This window comes from Chanodichthys erythropterus, chromosome 2 (genome assembly GCF_024489055.1).
Source record: "Chanodichthys erythropterus isolate Z2021 chromosome 2, ASM2448905v1, whole genome shotgun sequence".
In the NCBI taxonomy this organism is placed as follows: domain Eukaryota; kingdom Metazoa; phylum Chordata; class Actinopteri; order Cypriniformes; family Xenocyprididae; genus Chanodichthys; species Chanodichthys erythropterus.
Window position 1 is genome coordinate 27,235,776 of NC_090222.1, and position 19,782 is coordinate 27,255,557.

The 19,782-nt window shown below is 37.2% G+C and overlaps 2 protein-coding genes across 2 annotated transcripts; both read right to left on the reverse strand.

Moving 5' to 3' along the window:
• Positions 1 to 7,091: 7,091 nt before the first annotated feature.
• LOC137034404 (cathepsin S-like) lies at positions 7,092 to 14,438 on the reverse strand. Its single transcript, XM_067407290.1, has 8 exons — positions 14,303 to 14,438; positions 9,534 to 9,658; positions 9,132 to 9,254; positions 8,584 to 8,736; positions 8,077 to 8,301; positions 7,714 to 7,879; positions 7,448 to 7,550; positions 7,092 to 7,336 (listed from the first exon to the last, which is right to left on the reverse strand). The coding sequence occupies exons 1-8, from the start codon at positions 14,394 to 14,396 to the stop codon at positions 7,237 to 7,239; spliced, it is 1,089 nt and encodes a 362-aa protein (XP_067263391.1). The 5' UTR covers positions 14,397 to 14,438; the 3' UTR covers positions 7,092 to 7,236.
• Positions 14,439 to 15,665: 1,227 nt separating this feature from the next.
• Positions 15,666 to 19,581, reverse strand: LOC137034423 (cathepsin S-like). Its single transcript, XM_067407320.1, has 9 exons — positions 19,476 to 19,581; positions 19,053 to 19,210; positions 18,161 to 18,286; positions 17,800 to 17,922; positions 17,371 to 17,523; positions 16,672 to 16,896; positions 16,269 to 16,434; positions 16,073 to 16,175; positions 15,666 to 15,901 (listed from the first exon to the last, which is right to left on the reverse strand). The coding sequence occupies exons 3-9, from the start codon at positions 18,281 to 18,283 to the stop codon at positions 15,802 to 15,804; spliced, it is 993 nt and encodes a 330-aa protein (XP_067263421.1). The 5' UTR covers positions 18,284 to 18,286; positions 19,053 to 19,210; positions 19,476 to 19,581; the 3' UTR covers positions 15,666 to 15,801.
• Positions 19,582 to 19,782: the final 201 nt, after the last annotated feature.

Consider the following 19,782-nt stretch of genomic DNA (forward strand, 5'->3'; position numbering starts at 1 on the left):
TAGCTGCATTACAGAACCACGGCGAGGAAGGGAAGAGGAGGTGAATGGGAGTTTGAGGATGGGAATTAAAGTTTAATGAGTGACAATTGTAAGCTTGCTGCGCACAGGGCAAAGGGTGTCAGCTTGTGCGTCTCAACTCTCCAGGTCTCCCTGTTGCAGCGCTAGTAGTTTACAGGGTTTCTCTTTTCATAGAGATGTAAGGATTTAGGTTATTATAATTTGCAAAATTTCAGCGGCAAATGGTTACCCTGCAAACATGCCCCCTGCGGGGCTTTTTGTGGGCACAGTGGGCTAGGGCCAGCCCACACCAAACCTAAACAGGCCGAGTGCGGACTTGCCCGGGTGTGGCCCACAGCTTTGGGCTCACTGTGGGCTCTCTGTGAGCAGCCCACACTAGCGAACTGCCCACATTAAGCCCATGATGGCCCAGTGTGGGCTAGCCCGTTCTGACCCAGAGCAACTTTTGTACCTTTGGGCCGATGCAGGTTTTGTGTAAGCAGCCCATTTCATTTCCCATGCTCTGTTTGGCTGTATTTTTATACAGCATTTTCTGTTTTCTTAAATGGCATACAAATGATGTAAAATTACAAAAATAATCTGTAATTAATACAATAACAAAACTGTTAGATGATAAAACGGTCAAATGACTTGGCAGTAAAGTAAAATCTCCTTATTTAAATAAGCTGAAAACACTGTCACATGACCAGCAGCAGAACATTAAACACTAATAGATTTGTCTCGATCTCAGCATCTGTACTCATTACAATCCAGTTTGACTATTTCTTTCATACAAAACTTTTAGATGTTGATTTTTTATTGAAAATAGTAAATTTTGAAGTCACAGTTATGAAGGTGAGCGTTTGCTTTAGTTGGGCTCTTGACCCTTGACTTCTTAACTTTAATGTTTCTCTGGCTGCTGTAACTGTGTGTTTTTGAAGCATATTTGTTTAAGCAAAAATTGTAAATAAAATTATGGTTAGATGAAGTTGATTGCTTATTGATGATTAAGAGATTTCCATTTCAAAGAGTATGATTTAGGAAATATTTCAGTGGTAGATGCCCCTGCCAGTCATTGACCATTTCTTTTTAATGATCATTAACTATTTTTTTAATTAATGTTAAACATTTGGCATGTGTGGGCCCTGTGTGGGCCCAGTGAGGGATTCCTTGGGGCTACATTTACATTTACATTTACTTTTAGTCATTTAGCAGACGCTTTTATCCAAAGCGACTTACAAATGAGAATAGCAGAATCAATCAAATCAACATGAGAACAACAGTATGTAAGTGCTGAGTGAAGTCACAGTCATGTCAGTAAAGTGCTCGTAGCAAGGATTTTTTTTATATATATAAATACACAAATAGATGGAAGAATAGAAATCAAGGTAAGTGCTACTATTGCTGCTGACGAAAAAGATACGTCTTTAGCATTTTTTTTGAAAATGGCAAGAGACTCAGCTGCTTGGATAAAGGTTGGCAGGTCAATCCACCAGCCAGGAACAGACCCAGAAAAGGTCCGTGAGAGTGATTTTGTGCCCCTTTGTGATGGTACCACAAGGCACCGTTCACTTGCAGAACGCAAGTTTCTGGAGGGCGCATAAGTCTGAAGTAGCGAGTTAAGGTATAGCGGTGCAGAGCCAGCGGTTGTTCTGTAGGCAAACATCAGAGCCTTGAATTGGATGCGAGCAGCTACTGGCAGCCAGTGCAGACTGATGAAGAGAGGATTGACGTGCGCTCTCTTCGGTTCGTTGAAGACCAGTCTTGCTGCAGCATTCTGGATCAGTTGTAGAGGCTTGACAGTGCATGCTGGAAGGCCTGCCAAGAGAGCATTACAGTAGTCCAGTCTGAATAGAACAAGAGCTTGGACAAGAATTTGTGTGGAATGCTCCAATAGGAAGGGTCTAATCTTCCTGATGTTGTACACGGCAAATCTGCAGGACCGGGCCGTTGTCGCAACATGATCTGTGAAGCTTAAACAATCATCCATCACCACTCCAAGGTTCCTGGCTGTCCTGGAAGGAGTAATGGTTGACGACCCAAGTTGAATTGAAAGTGTTTGATGAAGTGTTGTGTTGGCACCAACCACAAGCAGTTCCGTTTTTGCAAGGTTGAGTTGAAGGTGGTGGTCCTTCATCCAGGCAGAAATGGCTGTCAGGCAGGCTGCGATGCGACCAGCAACCGTCGGATCATCTGGGTGGAATGAGAGGTAGAGTTGTGTATCATCAGCTTAACAGTGATAGGAGAAACCATGATCCTGAATGACAGATCCTAGTGATGACATGTAGATGGAGAAGAGAAGTGGTCCCAGCACGGAGCCGTGAGGTACCCCAGTAGCAAGATGATGTGACTTGGACACCTCACCTCTCCAAGATACCATGAAGGACCTACCTGAGAAATAAGACAAACCACTGGATTGCGGTTCCTGAGATGCCCTTCGACATGAGTGTTGACAGGAGGATCTGGTGGTTAACTGTGTCAAAAGCAGCAGACAGATCCAGCAAGATGAGTACTGATTATTTTGAAGTCGCTCGTGCCAGTCTCAGGGCTTCAGTCTCAGTAGAGTGGCCACTCTTGAAACCAGACTGGTGGTTATCATGGAGGTTGTTCTGTGTGAGATAAGTAGACAGTTGGTTGAATACAACTCTCTCAAGTGTCTTAGCAATGAAAGGAAGAAGGGATACTGGTCTGTAGTTTTCTAAAAGTGCTGGATTCAGAGTGGGTTTTTTAAGCAGTGGGGTAATCCTAGCCTGCTTAAAAGCTATGGGAAATGTTCCAGTGTGAAGGGAAGAATTGATGATGTGAGTGAGTGCAGGAAGAATTGAGGAGGGGATGGCCTGAAGAAGATGAGTGGGGATAGGGTCTAGCAGACAGGTAGTAGGGTGATTGGAAAGGATGAGTTTTGAAACATCTGTCTCAGAGAGCATGGAGAAGGAGGGGAGAATTTCTGTGGTTTCCGTTAAGATGTTATTGTCAGTGTGTGGTGTGGAGAATTGGCCACTGATGGTTGTTATTTTATGTGTGAAGAATATGGCAAAGTCATCAGCTGTAAGAGTTGATGTGGGAGATAGGGGAGGAGGGCAAAGAAGAAAAGAGAAGGTTTTGAAAAGTGTGCGGGAATCAGTTGAATTGTTCATTTTAGTGTGATAGTTTGAGGTTTTAGCATTGGAGACATTAGTAGAGAAAGAAGAAAGGAGTGACTGATATAAGCTAAGGTCAGTAGGATCTTTAGATTTGTGCCACTTCCTCTCTGCAGTCCTGAGTCTAGACCGATGATCACGGAGAGCATCAGAGAGCCAGGGGGCAGAGGGGGTGGCGCGGGCTGGTCTGGTTAAAAGGGGGCAGAAATCATATAAACAAGATGTTAGAGTTGGTGCAAAGAGTGTCAGTAGCATTGTTAGTGTCCAGGTTGAGAACTGGTTAGGGGGAGGAAGTGTGGATGAGACCAAAGAGGATAGGATATATTTGAAGATTAGATTAGACCCTTCCTATCGGAACATTCCACACAAATTCTTGTCCAAGCTCTTGTTCTATCCAGACTGGCATGCACTATCAAGCCTCTGCAACTGATCCAGAATGCTGCAGCAAGACTGGTCTTCAACGAACCGAAGAGAGCGCACATCAATCCTCTCTTCATCAGTCTGCACTGGCTGCCAGTAGCTGCTCGCATCCAATTCAAGGCTCTGATGTTTGCCTACAGAACAACCGCTGGCTCTGCACCGCTATACCTTAACTCACTACTTCAGACTTATGCGCCCTCCAGAAACCTGCGTTCTGCAAGTGAACGGTGCCTTGTGGTGCCATCACATAGGGGCACAAAATCACTCTCACGGACCTTCTCCGGGACTGTTCCTGGCTGGTGGAATGACCTGCCACGCTCTATCCGAGCAGCTGAGTCTCTAGCCATTTTCAAAAAAATGCTAAAGACGTATCTTTTTCGTCAGCACTTGACCCAGTAGTAGTAGCACTTACCTTGACTAATATTCTTCTCCTATCTGTGTATTTATTTAAAAAAAAAAAAAAAAAAAAAATTTGCTATGAGCACTTTACTAAAATAACTGTGACTTCACTCAGCACTTACATACTGTTGTTCTCATGTTGATTTGATTGATTCTACTACTCTCATTTGTAAGTCGCTTTGGATAAAAGCGTCTGCTAAATGACTAAATGTAAATGTAAATGTAAATGTAGGTAGGATGGTGAGAGGGAGCATAGGTTTCGCCGAAAAGTAACATGTGGTGGAGTGTGTGTTGAGTTAGGGGTCAGGTTGAGATTAAAAGTGATGAGAAAGTGGTCTGAGGTGTGTAGTGGAGTAACCAGTGTATTGTCGGTGGAGCCACAGCATGTGTAGAATTGGACTGCGCCTCCTGGTGGACACTTTGTTCACACAGATTTATTGTCAATGAGTAGAGGTACTAATAAATTGCAGCATATTCTCGTAGTTTTAACCACTTTGGATATATTTGAAAGCGTGTGAATCTTAAGTGATAGTTCCATTTCGCTGTCCCACCAAGGGGAACTCAATTGGCCATTTTTGTTCTACCCGACAGCTCTAATTTCATCTACTTCAACTGTGTGTGATGTGTCGTGTTGAGGGGTCATTCCATGAAATTGGTGCATACATGTACTATAACAACAAATAAATTTGTTATTTAAAAACATATCAATACTGTGTATTGTTTTATCAATATTACACTAAAGTAATGTCAATTAAATATTATTTTAAATTATTAAAATTGCATTTATTCTGATAAGGGTAAGGTTTTTGGCCTGTCTCTTACTATGATTGTTCTTTTTCAGCAAGACTTTTAATTTGCAAATTGAATGCAAAATGATACAAAAAACACATTTGCATATTGTTCTAAGTATAGTCTTGTTGTTAAGAAATGTTTTAGCATAAGTATACATTATTTTTTTTAAATATAAATCATTTTATCTGTGTCCCCGATTTCATGTCAGCCCTGTTATCCTCACCAAAAAAAAAAAAAAAAAAAACTTGTAAAATGATGGTACATTCCAGTGACATCACTTCCAGGAAGTTACATCATCTCTCAACCAGTATGCCAAGAGTTGAAACACAATAAATTTCTCTCTCTCTCTTCTATAATGTTCTATTTTTGATGATTTATGAGGTTTGACTGAGGGGGGATATCATGCAATGTCAAACGTGTTACCATTTTTACCAAGTATACATTTAAACACCTATTTATTTATTTTATGTAATATACAACAATACTTGCCTGACTGCATTGTGCCAAGTGTAAAGCTTGGTAGAGGGGGGATTATGGTGTGGGGTTGTTTTTCAGGGGTTGGGCTTAGCCCCTTAGTTCCAGTGAAAGGAACTCTTAATGCTTCAGCATACCAAGACATTTTGGACAATTTCATGCTCCCAACTTTGTGGGAACAGTTTGGGGATGGCCCCTTCCTGTTCCAACATGACTGCGCACCAGTGCACAAAGCAAGGTCCATAAAGACATGGAGTTTGGTGTGGAGGAACTTGACTGACCTGCACAGAGTCCTGACCTCAACCCGATAGAACACCTTTGGGATGAATTAGAGCGGAGACTGAGAGCCAGGCCTTCTCGCCAACATCACTGCCTGACCTCAGAAATGCGAGAAGAATGGTCAAAAATTCCAATAAACACACTCCTAAATCTTGTGAAAAGCCTTCCCAGAAGAGTTGAGGCTGTTATAGCTGCAAAGGGTGGGCCAACTCCATATTAAACCCGGTTTAAGAATGGGATGTCATTAAAGTTCATGTGCATCTAAATGCAGGCGTCCCAAAACTTTTGGCAATATAGTGTATATATACTATTTAATTTGGTTTCAGATGATCATAGAAAGACCAAGATCTGATCATCTTCCTTGCCTAATAATTAAACCAGATCATATATATTTTAAGTTCTGTGAGGGGACACACTGACACACAAAACAGATGCAGGGGTCTAATTACAGTACCCTTAAAACATTAGGGGCCTCATTTATAAAGTGTGCATATGCACAGATTTGACCTTATGTGTGTACGCTTAAATCCTCGCCAATGCTCATATTTATAAAAACGGTCTTTGACGTGGAAAAGTGCTTAGCACCACATCAGGGTCTGAGCAGGCGTACGCACTTTTCCTTGTCAGATTACTGCAGGTTTTTGGAAATCTAAGCTATTCTTGCAGCTCGCCATTCTAAATTAAAGGATTTTAATGATGACTGGTGATCTTTTATATGTAAATGACATTAAATAGGTGTCGTTTAACATGGAGAACTGAAAACATTCAGCTGCACGCAAGTTCAAGATTATTTGTGATTTATAGGTTTCACATCTGAAAGAGAGGCATATGCTGGTTTTCTGTGTGTACGTTCATTCTAGGAATCCCACGTACATACATCTGAGAAATTATCGTAAGATCAAATTTAGGACAGTTTCTGTGTCCTTTCATCCCTGTTACTCTGGTCAGTCCTGTAATCATTACGTCAATCCTGTTACTTTCATTAATTTCATAAAAAATGTAAAAAATAATATTTGAAATGGCCTTCGAAAGTTTTTCAATTGTAACTTTAACAATATTTTGTTTTGGACAAAGCCCTTCTTTTAATATCTCTCTTGTAAATATATATATTTTTCTTATTTGACAGGTGATCAGCTTGAAGTTTAAAAGACACTGAATTCATGGAATGACCCTGAGATGTAACTGTACCAAAGATCCCATCCATTCAGGGAGCATCTGTGCATTATTAAGTTTTTATAACCAAATGTGCTGAAATCAATCCGTGAACACAACTAAATCACAGCCCTACCTGCAGGCAGAGAGAACCCTGTTTGTTTGTGTGTGTGTGTGTGTGTGTGTGAGAGAGTGAGAGAGAGAGAGAGAGCACAATTGAACATTTATCAATATAAAGACCAAATTGAAATGACAATCTGAGCAAGAGAGGGGGTCTTGCTGATCTTATGATTGCTTATCCCTCCAAAAAGAAAAACAAACAAAAAGTGTACCATGTAAAAGTGAGGATAGAGACCAAAAGAATGGCATATTTCCTTTTAAAGCTTCAAAACTAACCAAACAAAACATATAAAATTCCATATTTATTTTGTAAGATACTCATAAGATACATTTGGAATTTTGTTTAAAAGAAATGGAAATACAAAAAAAACCCCACATAGAACACATTTACAGTTAAGAAATTTGATTATAAAATAGTACATTTCTTATTTTGATATGTTCACATATTTTAACAGGGTTTGAGTTACATGACTGGATAGCAGGCGTATGAGGCGATGCCACACATGTTGTTCTGGTTTCTGGCCATACGGATGTAGCCACCATCTCCAAATCCGGTACCCCAACTGTTAAAGCAAAAGACAACAATCAGCATCTGTATATATTCTGTATATAATCATGAGATACATTACAACCACCCAAAAAAAAAAAAATATTGAAAAAAAAATTATTGTAACCTGTTTTTGACCAGCCAATAGTCCTGTCCATCAATCGCACCGTATCCCACAACCAGCACGGCATGGTTTACCTTTTTGGTACAGGATGGGTCATTGTAAACTCCTGTGGACAGAAATGAGATAACGTTATGATAACTGCCAAGAAAAAATAATTATTTCAACCTCCAAAGAGAAAAAAATAAAGACACCGGTTTACAACCTGAAAACCTTAAATTGGTAATTAAACTGGATTAACTGATTGAAATGTGTAGAGAAGAAATACTCACCACTGTGATACATGATAAACTTAGGGTGGGTGGCATCAATGATCACTGAAATGGGCCCAATGTTGGCAGTAGCCTCTTTCAGGGCCTCTTCATCTCCCTGACGGACAAAATAGTACCTGGTGCAGTTTGCCGCACGCTGGGCTGGATTGTATCTGCACGACCTTTGCTGTAGGACACATTTAATTATTATATTATACTAATAATGATAATGGATTGCAAGTTTTTAAAAATGTGCCAAACATTGACAAATCCAGCAATGTTGAGACCAAATCTCATGGTAACCATTCCTGTCACTTCTAATATGGAATGTTTCTGTAATTATCACTTGTTTCTTCTTCACTTGGACCCACATAAACAACTTACCACTCCTTCATAAGGGTAAGATGCCTCTGAGTCTATTCCACCATTATCAATGACATACTGGAAGGTTCTGGAAATATAACCACCATTGCAGCCCATGTTGCCATAACTGGAGGTACAGTCCACCAGGTTCTGAGGACTGAGGTCGACCAGCTTTCCTGTGGTCTTCATCAGCTGACCTTCAAGAGCCCCAGCACAGCTGAACGCCCAACAAGAACCACATGAACCCTGACAGCAGAAAAAAAGCATGATAAAAATACTAAAACTGGAGATGCAAAAACTGAGGAATAGTTTGCCTTCATGCTACATGTAATATATTTTAGGATGGATTTATGGAAATTAATACAATGTGGAACATGAAATTCTTAAAAAAACAAACAAAAAAAACATTTGTTTCAGGTATATCAAAAGAAACAAAATGAGCTGTCATACAAAATAAAAAGCCACAAAGACACAAATTTAAATGACCAAATATCAGATTGCGTTTTCTCAAAATATACAGTGTTATACCTGGTTCTTCACACTGGAGACATATCCCTTCTCTCTCCAGTCCAGAGAGTCTGGGACAGGAGCCCCAGAAGAGCCCACAAATTTGTCCATTTGCCTCTTAAAGCCAGAAGAGACACGAGTTGTGGCTAATGTTTGCAGGATCTCCTCTGTTGTCTGTGATTCAACATGACAAACAGAGAAATGTGAGTTTCAGATAATAACATTGTCGCTTGCTAGGGCATCTAATATAACCTATGCCTAACTGTATGGCTGTATGATTTCTAAATACTATTGCAAATAAAATAAAATCTTATCTTACAGCAAAGAACTTCTTGTAAAGAAAACATAATAATAAAAAAAAATGCTAAAAAATGAATCATTGTATTCTGATAATGTATATTTTTCCTTCACATAGTAAACAATGCTCAAAGCTCACATGCTAAAAATAGAAACAAGGAAATAAAAAGTATTGCATGCTAGGAGTTTTTTTTTTTTTTTTGTCTGACAAAAATCATGAACAAAGAAACACAGAGGAAAGGCAAAAAGGGACATAGGTCTCGTGTTCTCACCAGGTCACCCATGTGGTTCATGGCCAGGTTATATGAATGCATGCCCATGGAGGCCTCCAGGTTGTGAAGGGTGATGAGTTGAAGGTTTTTCTCCCACAACTCCCTCCTGCCCAGATCCTCATCCTGCCAACATAAACAAAAGACAATTCAACAGTTTAATACAGCAATATATTAAACTATTGACATCACTGGTAGAACTATTTAAGTCTCACATGAATACAAACTAATTATTCAGCAATAAAACATGAAACCCATAAAACAAGCTTTGCCAGTTTGATCAGATTAGAATCAAGGAAGAATTTGTATTCCTCACTGAACATGTGATAAACAAAATATGATTCTAGCAGTGAATAAAAGATCAGCTTTGGGATCGTCTGATATTTATGAAACTCATGTTCTCACCTTAGTGGAGTAAAACTTGTCATGCGTCTTCTTCCACAACTCCCAGTGCTGGTCTAGATTTGAGTTGAAATGGGCCAGTGCTGCGCTACAACACACGGCAAACAGCAACCTCCCAAACATCATGGCTGACAAGAGCAAAACGGCCCATTAAAGTTACTGACATGCATTAAAACATCAATATTTTTTCTGTTATTATACTGTAACTGAATTATGTAACACCTGGCCTAATGTCACATCAGCACAGTCTGAAGTGATCAATTCAGTGAAGCAGACTTCTGAAACAGTCTAAGATTTGTTTGTTTTATATGTTCTTATTTAAATTAAATGCTGTGTCATCCTCATTTTAGGAAGGAAGAAACATATATATATAATATATATATATATATATATATATATATATATATATATATATATATATATATATATATATATATATATATATTAGTGCTGTCAATCGATTAAAAAATTAACAATTTTTTTCTGAAATTAATCGCAATTAATCATAATTAAAAACATTGGAGTGTTAACATTTTTTATATTGTAATAATATCACAGTTACTCTCCAAATTAATGTAGAAACAACTTAAAGACAGTATATTTTAAATATTTGTTTAATGGCATCTTTTTATGAATGTAGGCCAGTATCAGTCTAACAGAAATACAGCCTACCGAAACTGAATAAAGTTATCAAACACTTTACAGTCTTTACTGCATAAATTATAAATTAAATATAGATTATTCCTTATTAAAGCTATAATTTTCTCTGTTACCTTTGGTTTTTGATTAACCTTAAAGGGACAGTTCACCCCAAAATTAAAAAATTCTCTTTAACATGATCGCTAACTTAAGCAAAAGACTTTAATGCACATTTAGTTAACAAAACGAAACCATAAACATTTCAGTAAAAGAGTGAGTACAAGGAAATGATACACCCCCACTATGGAATCCCAAGTCTGCCAGAATTAAATATAAATAAATACATAAATAAATATACATAGAAAAGCGAAAAAAAAAATAATAATAATAATAAATAATTATTTATATATTTATTTCCTTATTTATGTATATATTTATATTTTTTCCACATTTATCTATTTTTTCTTTTATTTATTTATACATTTATTTATTTATACATTTATTTATTTATACATTTATTTATTTTTACATTTATGTATTTTTACATTTCTTTGTCCGTAGGATAATGAGGAAGGCCTTTTTTACCTCAGACATTGCAATCGAGCTCAGAGTAAGCGAGAGCGAAGTATTGAGGCCACAGTGACACCTTGTGGTGTGCCTGAAATAGTGTAGCCTATTGATGTTGATACTGGGATGAATGATATGGATGGGGGTAGTATGGTTAAGGAATATCACCCTAACTGTACTGTGTGACATGGATAGGCTACTCTTTATTCCAGACATGGCCGTACGTAGAACATCGTCTGGTCTGGATTTGTGTATGTCCTGCGCTGGCAAACATGAACAGCAACATCTTCAACAGATCTGATAACAGGGATCGAACCAGCGCACATTTAGGCTATAGTGAAGTCGACGTAAGCACTGAGATAATACATTTGTTGCACAAATTCATTTCACATTCATATTTCCTACTTTTACATGCACAACATGTGACAAACGCTTAAAATAGCCTATACATATTTCAAAGATTCAAAACAGAACGAGGCATCGGTTATAGTAGAACATTGTGTCTCATTGTGGGGACATTCTAAAACGCTTAACGTGGCTTAATGTAGCCTACCAAGACAGTGATATTAACAGACCAAACTCACTAAACATCAGAATAATAATGTATACTACGTACAAAAAAAAGCGTTTAATAACACATTAGGCTAATCCTTTTCCTCCTATAGAAAACCGTTATAAGAAAACGCTTAACGTGGCTTAATGTAGGCCTACAAAGACAGTGATTTAAAAAAAAAACGTTGAGATCATATTCAGGGCTCATCTGATTTTTTGTGTAGTAGGCTATACTTTATTAGTATGACGAGTTTGTTTTTTGTTTTTAAATCACTGTCTTAGTACATTAAGCCACGTTAAAAGTTTTCTTATAACAGTTTTATATGGGAGGAAAAGGCTTAACATGTTATTAAATGCTTCTTTATTATCATGATCAGGGCTTGACATTAACACCCGCCAAATGCAGGTAGATTTCAGCTGTGGCGGGTAAGACAGCCACTCCCATAGGCACTTTGGCGGGTTGAATATAATTTCAGCCTACAACCTAATCAAAGGTAGCCAAACTTGTCGTAGCACAAAATTAAAATCCGATCACAATTCGTTATCGATTAACTTGCAGTTAGTGACGGCGGGATAGGTGGAATCGCACTGAATGACACACTCTGTCGCGCGCGCGATCAGATCTCTTTGCGCCAGAATAGTCAAATACACGCACACACAGATGTCAAAATGTCCATCATGTGGAGTATCTTCCATGAATACAGTCAGTTATGGCATAAGTGGACATAAACAGGTGGGTAAAAACTGGACATGTGTCAGTACTATATTGCGTCCATGCATTAAGCAGCCCAATTTAATACCTGTCTGTCATAATCAAACAATAATAAAGTATATGAAAACAAGAGTTTAGGCTATTGAATTTACTATTGTATTTGTAATTTGCTTCTTTGTTCTTTTTATATAGTTTGACAAAAATAACTTAAAATTATCAAATTTACCATATGGTAATTTTACCTGCATTTGAAAGTTTGAAAGGGTTTTAAATCTTGTAAATCAAGTAAAATTACTCAAAATCAAGTAATTTTAGCATGTCAAAGTCAACTTTAATCATATAAAATGTAATTTCCCAACAGCAAAATTGTGGCCAGTGAAAATGCTAGTAGCCTACTTTGGAAAAACCACAAGCCACAGTGGCTGGTGTGCAAAAAAGTTAATGTCAAGCCCTAATCATGATGTTTAGTGAGTTTGGTCTGTTAATATCACTGTCTTGGTAGGCTACATTAAGCCACGTTAAGCGTTTTAGAATGTCCCCACAATGAGACACAATGTTCTACTGTAACCGATGCCTCGTTCTGTTTTGAATATTTGAAATATGTATAGGCTATTTTAAGCGTTTGTCACATGTTGTGCATGTAAAAGTAGGAAATATGAATGTGAAATGAATTTGTGGTCTTGTAACAAATGTATTATCTCAGTGCTTGCGTCGACTTCACTGTAGCCTAAATGTGCGCTGGTTCGATCCTTTCCGTGTTCTGACCAGTGTCCGAATCTCAATCAAACGCAAGCCCATTCATTCAAATGATTAATAATGGGAAATAACAAGCGTTTCAATTTCAGAGTCCCTGTTATCAGATCTGTTGAAGATGTTGCTGTTTATGTTTGCCAGCGCAGGACATTTTACAAATCCAGACCAGACGATGTTCTACGGCCATGTCCGGAATAAAGTAAAAGTACATAAATGTAAAAATAAAGAAATTTAGAAATTAGCCTAATAAATGTATAAATAAATAAAACAAAAAATAGATAAATGTGGAAAAAATATAAATAAATAAGGAAATAAATATATAATTATTTATTTTTTTGCTTTTCTGTGTATATTTATTTAATTATTTTTGCTTTTTTACTTTTCTTTGTATATTTATTTATGTATTCATTTATTTTTTAATTTTGGCAGACAGAACATAAACACCTGCAACTTTGGTTAAACTTTGCAATTCCTGCGATGTGACTATTGTGATATCGCGATATCGATGCTAAAATGATACATCGTGCAGCCCTAATGCCCACAGGGCCCTAAGCAGCCGCTTAGTTCACTTATGCCTTGGGCCGGCTCTGTTTGGAACTTTAGAGTGAGTAAATGATTACAGAATTTTCATTTTGGGGTGATCTCCCTTTATTTTTTTTCGATGTAGGCCTACGAAATCGTGCGTACAATTTATAAATTGAGGGAACAACTTAATAAAGCCTGCGCACGATTTAGCCTACTTTTTTTTTCTTCTGCAGGTCATGTGTGGGTTATATAGGTGGCCTAAAAGTATGGTTATGTGTGTCACACACACACACACATATATAGCACTCGCCTATTATATATATATATATAATATATAACCATTAGCTGACGTGCTGTCAAAATTAATGCGATTATTTTCCAGTTTAACATGTTAAAATATTAAACGCAGTGTCAGTAGTTTTTTTTTTTTTTTTTTAAGAAACATATAATTTTGAAATTTCTATTCATCAAACAATTCATCAAACAAAATTCAACATTGATGAATTATAATAATAAATGTTTCTTGACCAGCAAATCGGCATATTAGGATCGTTTCTGAAGGATCACGTGACACTCACGATTGGCGTAATGATGCTGAAAATTCAGCTTTGATCACAGGAATAAATTACATTTTACAAGTTAGGCCTAAATTAAATAATTTACAATATTACTATTTTTTCCTATTTTTTTTCCCCAGAAATGCAGTCTTGTTAAACATTAAAAAAACTTCTTTCAAAACATTAACAAATCTTACCGATCCCAAACGTTTTTGAACTTTTGGTAGTATATAGCTATACATAGGCTATAGTCTACACATATCTATTGAGTTTAACATCGTCATTCTGATTTCTCTAAAAACGAAACAAATCCACACGTCATATTAACTCTCTTATAAAACAGCAGCCAATACCTTAAAACTGAAAGAGAAAGCTTTTGAGGAAAAATGTCAACAAAGGTTTTGAAATATATGATACAAGATATATGAAGGTGAACAAGAAATGAATCAAAATGTGTCTCGTCTCACCTGTACACTCTCGTTTAGCAGCACTTCGCGTCGTTTGTAGAGGAAGCGATAATGAATGTGAGTTCCTGGTTACTTTGGTTTTATTTTGTTCCATCACGTGCTAATCTCTGCCTATTGTCATATGGTACAGTCTTACTTCATGCTTAGCTTTGCCCTGTAACATGAGCAAAAAATAATTTAATTAAAATTAATAAATCATTGTTGTTGGATCACCACATAGGCTAGCAGAATTCACTGTCTCCCCAGAAAACCATACATATATGTTTGGCATCTTGAGATCCACTTATAAATGGTTTACTTTAGATAAGCCGACTGAAAAGGTAGTTAAACTCATCAGAAGACTCGTTCTGCTGTCTAGTAAAGTCAAGTCAAATCTTTTGACTTATGCCATTTGATCCTATGGTCAATCTGAAATTGAAATTGCACATCAATTAGTGATGTAAAATAACATCGCAAGTAAAACTTAGATTACAATACACATGGACAGTTCTTATACTTTTTGAGGCAGTCTGAGCCACAAGCAAATGTGGGTGAAATACCCCAAATATTTTCAAAACAAATTACAGTAAAAAATTTATTGGTGATTTTGAGACATGCTGTTGGGTAAGTTGCACACTTTAATCTTATGACTTATGGGTTTTAAAGAAATTATAAGCAACACATCTCTGGATCAAAGTGTACAACTTATATTGTATATCTCATTATAGTCAACATGAAATCAAAATGGACAATTCTTATTTTTATGCATTATTGTTGTATTTAATCCTTTTCTTTTTTTATTCACATGAACCCCCAAAAGCTTTAATCAAAATAACACCCCCTCCCTTGCGTGGACATCTCTTCTCCAATGATGCATTTACTGGTGTGAGGGTGTGACAAACTGTCACTCATATGAGATCACAGCAATAGCAAACCAAAATGATCCAATCATCAGTCTCATCAGACGCATCAGCCATGAGAATTATTTTACACAAGTTTCTTTCTGTGAATTTACATCTTGAGTATATTGGGAGAAAAAAAAAAAAAAAAAAGCATAATATCCATCTTACTTTCCAATATATCTATTAACCTTTTTATCTGCCCCAAACGATACATTTCAAACTCATCAACAGCTCTTTATTTGAGAAGCAAAATTTTGCCTGCAAGTAGATTCACTATTTTAGACTCCCACTCTGAACTTGAGTACAGAACAGCACATACATGTGCATCGTCCTACCCGTTATGTGGAATTTCTTGAGAAAGCCTTTAATACCTCATGTGAAACTTTTGTGATGTTCCACTGACCATTTGTAAACAGTGAAATGAGTGAAAGCATATTTCCTCTTAAAGCTTCACAAGCCAGAAAACATTAAAAAATTTAATATTTATTTCATAAAAGATAAGATACATTTGGATTTTTTTAAAAAGACAAAAAGGAAAATACACATATAGAACACACATTTACATCCAAGAAATTAGACTATAAAACAGTAAATTCACAAATTTCAACAGGGTTTCAGTTACATAACCGGATAGCAGGCGTATGAGGCGATGCCACACATGTTGTTCTGGTTTCTAGCTATACGGATGTAGCCACCATCTCCAAATCCGGTACCCCAACTGTTAAAGCAAAAGACAACAATCAACATATGCATTTATTCAGTTCAATGTTGTGTTTGACACAGACGTTCTGCTTTTACAAGACTTCACAAACATTTTTTTCCTCAGTGGGTACATTTCCAGAACCAGATGATTTATGATCACAAAACTTCACAATCATTCTGATTTTACCTGTTTTTGACCAGCCAATAGTCCTGTCCAGAAATCGAACCGTATCCCACAGCCAGCACTGCATGGTTTACTCTTTTGGTGCAGGTTGGATCATTGTAAACTCCTGTGGACAGAAATGAGAGTTATATTATCACTTTCCTAATTTGATTGATTGTAATCTGGTCTGATTTAAAGGAAAAGAAAAAGAAATACTCACCACTGCGGTACAGGATAAACTGAGGGCGGGTGGCATCAATGGCCACTGAAATGGGGCCGACATAGGCTAAAGCATCCTTCAAGGCCTCTTCATCTCCCTGACGGACGAAATAGTACTTGGTGCAGTTTGCTGCATGCTGGGATGGATTGTATCTGCACTGCTTTTGCTGAAGGACACATTAGATTACATTACACATTAGACCCCTAATGTTAATTAATTACAATCTTGCAGATTTATTCATTTATTTTTTTTTAAACATGCTGCAAAACTAAATCCAGCAATGTAGAGACCAGTCTTTATACTGCACATATGGATCAGATCTCACAGTAACAGGCCCTGTAAATTCTAATATATACACAAGCTAAATGTTTCTTCTTCACTTGGACCCACACAAACAACTTACCACTCCTTCATAAGGGTAAGATGACTCTGGGTCTATTCCGCCATTATCAATGACATACTGGAAGGCAGAACTCATAAAACCGCCACTGCAGCCCTTGTTGCCATATTTGGAGGAACAGTCTACCAGGTTCTGAGGACTGAGGTCGACCAGCTTTCCTGTGGTCTTCATCAGCTGACCTTCAAGAGCCCCAACGGAGCTGAACGCCCAACAAGAACCACACGCACCCTGACGGCAGAGAGGAAAGCGTTATGAAACTACCGGAAACACGCAAACTTTTGGATTACAATGACTTATGAGGCTGCGGAAACAGCATTCTGACAATCCTGTTTTCAGTTGCTGGTTTGTGAATTTCCAACTCATCATAGAGGAAGTTACAAAAAAGGGGAAATAAAATCCCTCAAACACTGACTGGACAAACAAAACAAAAAGAAGTGAAACTTAAAAAAAAAAAAAAAAAGTGACTCAAAGTTTCCTGAGAGAGGACGTGGCCAATTCACTTGACATCATGAGAGCAACATCTAAACCACAATCAATATCCAGAGCCATTTTCCTTTGGCGAACTTAAAATTTAGCCACTCCTTCTGCTATAAACTATTTCTCTTCATGCTACATAATAGATTTATATAGATGAATATCAGCACAGACACAAAGCCAATGGACCAGATAGCATACTATGATATATATACAGTACATTCACACCTGCATTTTCACACTGGAGACATATCCCTTCTCTCTCCAGTCCAGAGAGTCTGGGACAGGAGCCCCAGAAGAGCCCACGAATTTTGCTGTTTGCCTCTTAAAGCCAGGAGGGACACGAGTCGTGGCTAACGTTTGGAGGATCTCCTCTGTTGTCTGTAAAGAAAAATATGAACAGGATGAAGTTACACTATAGCTGTATAATGTTTTTGTAGATATTAATGCAAATTTAAAAAAAAAAAATCTAGTGATATTTGTAAGGAAAACAAAAGAAAAAGATTGATCTGTGAACAAATCTTAAATCTCACATTAGCTTCATGCTAGTAACATGGAAATAAAGCAGTATCGCGTGACAGGAGAATTTTTTTTGTATAGCGCATGCAAATAATCATGAACAAACAAACACGTGTATGTGTGCAAGCTCTCACACACCATATCACCCATGTGGTTCATGGCCAGGTCATATGAATGCATGCCCATGGAGGCCTCCAGGTTATGAAGGGTGATCATTTCAAGGTTTTTCTCCCACAACTCCCTCCTGCCCAGATCCTCAACCTGCCAACACACATTACAGGGATCACACAAGTGATATATAGGTGTGAGACCACCAATTTAAATATTTCAATACAATTCTATCAGTGTATGGATGCCATCAACACCATTTCAAGCTAATGGTTAAAATATTATATCCTCACAAGAACACCCTGAATAACCATTATGAAAATGAATCTGCAAGTAGATGAAAGATCAGCTGTGGGATCATCTGATATGCTTATGAAACTCATGTTCTCACCTTAGTGGAGTAAAACTTGTCATGCGTCTTCTTCCACAACTCCCAGTGCTGGTCTAGATTTGAGTTGAAATGGGCCAGTGCTGCGCTACAACACACGGCAAACAGCAAGCTCCCAAACATCATGGCCTGACAAGAGCAAAACAGCCCATTAAAGTTACTGACATGCATTAAAACATCAATATTTTTTCTGTTAATACACTCTCACTGAATTTTGTTGACACCTGGCCTAAATGTTACATGAGCCACAATCTGAAGTGATCAATTCAGTGAAGCAGACTTCTGAAACAGTCTAAGAGTTGTTAGTTTTAAATGTTCTTATCTAAATCAAACACAAGATTTTAACAATTAAGGAAACAAATTGAGTAAAAAGTATAGCAGAAGTAGACTAAAACGGAAGTTAAAACGTCAAAAGGTTATGAAATTGGTAAAAATAAAAAATAAAAATCAAAGTAAATCGATGAATGATAATACTAAAACAAAGTTTTAAACAGATGAATTTGGGAGGAATAAAAGCGAAGCGAAGTTAATCACATAAACGGAGCAAGAGAACATATTAGCCAGTAGTAGGCTGTAAGGAAGAAACGGAAATCAAACTAAGATGGGTGTTTGATCGATTTCACCTAATCCTTCATTCCACAACACATATAAAGTATAATTTATGCATTTTTAACGCTTTACTTTTAAACGCAGAGTTACTACAGACGACTGATAAAACACTGACAACATATCAAGTCTATTTGAGGAAAAGCGCTAATAAAACCACAGTCACCACCTTAATTAAAACCGAAAGAGAAACTGAGAGAAACCAACAAAGGTGCCTTTTATTAAAAAGATACGACAGGTAACGTTAGAAATGTGAACAAGAAATGCATTCAGATGTATCTCGTCTCACCTGTGCACTCTCGTTAAGCTGCACTTCTTGTCGTTTGTGGAGGAGGTGATGGACATCTGTGAGTTCCTGCTTCCTTTGCTTTTATTTTGTTCCATCACGTGCTAATCTCTGAGTGTTGTCATAAAGTTTAGATGTCTTTGCTTACTTTTTGCTTCGCCCTGTTACAAAAGAAAAAAGTAATAATTTAATAAAAAATTAATAAATAAACATAATGATAAAGATTTGATTAATACAAATTAGTTAACAACATAACTTATTTAATTATTTTAATATATATTATATAAAATATAAAAATAAAATACTATTAATTCATATTAAACTAATTGTAAGATTAATGGTGTCTCTGTGCAGTAACCTAAAAAAAAAAATGTGACCGATGTACTTTGTTTTAATTATCGTTTTGAGAGGGGTTTTCCACCAGACCTTTTCCTCTGTAACTGGAAATACCAGCAGTTCACAGCTGAGCTGCTAATGAATCAGTTAGACAGATGTCATCTTCATTGAGTAGAAGAAATAAACTGCTGTCTTGATAGGCAGCTCACTAGGTTCTAAGAGTTTTACACGCATTGAAAAGAAGGTTTTTATTTTCTTCCCTCATGCCGTGTTTGTGTCGACATCTAGCGACATTTGTATTAAACACCGGAAGAAGATACTATTCGAGTGACTTCACTTGATGCACAGAAACTATTTAGAATACGTGATAATAACGTGGTAGTTGAGGCCTAAAGTC

Bases quoted from the DNA above. Each gene is read 5' to 3' on its own strand.
- LOC137034423 (XM_067407320.1), bottom strand. From the start codon at position 18,283: ATGATGTTTGGGAGCTTGCTGTTTGCCGTGTGTTGTAGCGCAGCACTG. The intron at 17,524-17,799 runs GTGTGTGAGAGC...TTTTCTTTACAG, and splicing joins TGAACCACATGGGTGATATG to ACAACAGAGGAGATCCTCCA. The intron at 16,176-16,268 runs GTGAGTATTTCT...TTCTGTCCACAG, and splicing joins GTTTATCCTGTACCGCAGTG to GAGTTTACAATGATCCAACC.
- LOC137034404 (XM_067407290.1), bottom strand. From the start codon at position 14,396: ATGGAACAAAATAAAACCAAAGTAACCAGGAACTCACATTCATTATCG. The intron at 9,659-14,302 runs GTGAGACGAGAC...TGCTCTTGTCAG, and splicing joins TGCTAAACGAGAGTGTACAG to CCATGATGTTTGGGAGGTTG. The intron at 7,880-8,076 runs GTAAGTTGTTTA...TGTGTCCTACAG, and splicing joins CTTACCCTTATGAAGGAGTG to CAAAGGTCGTGCAGATACAA.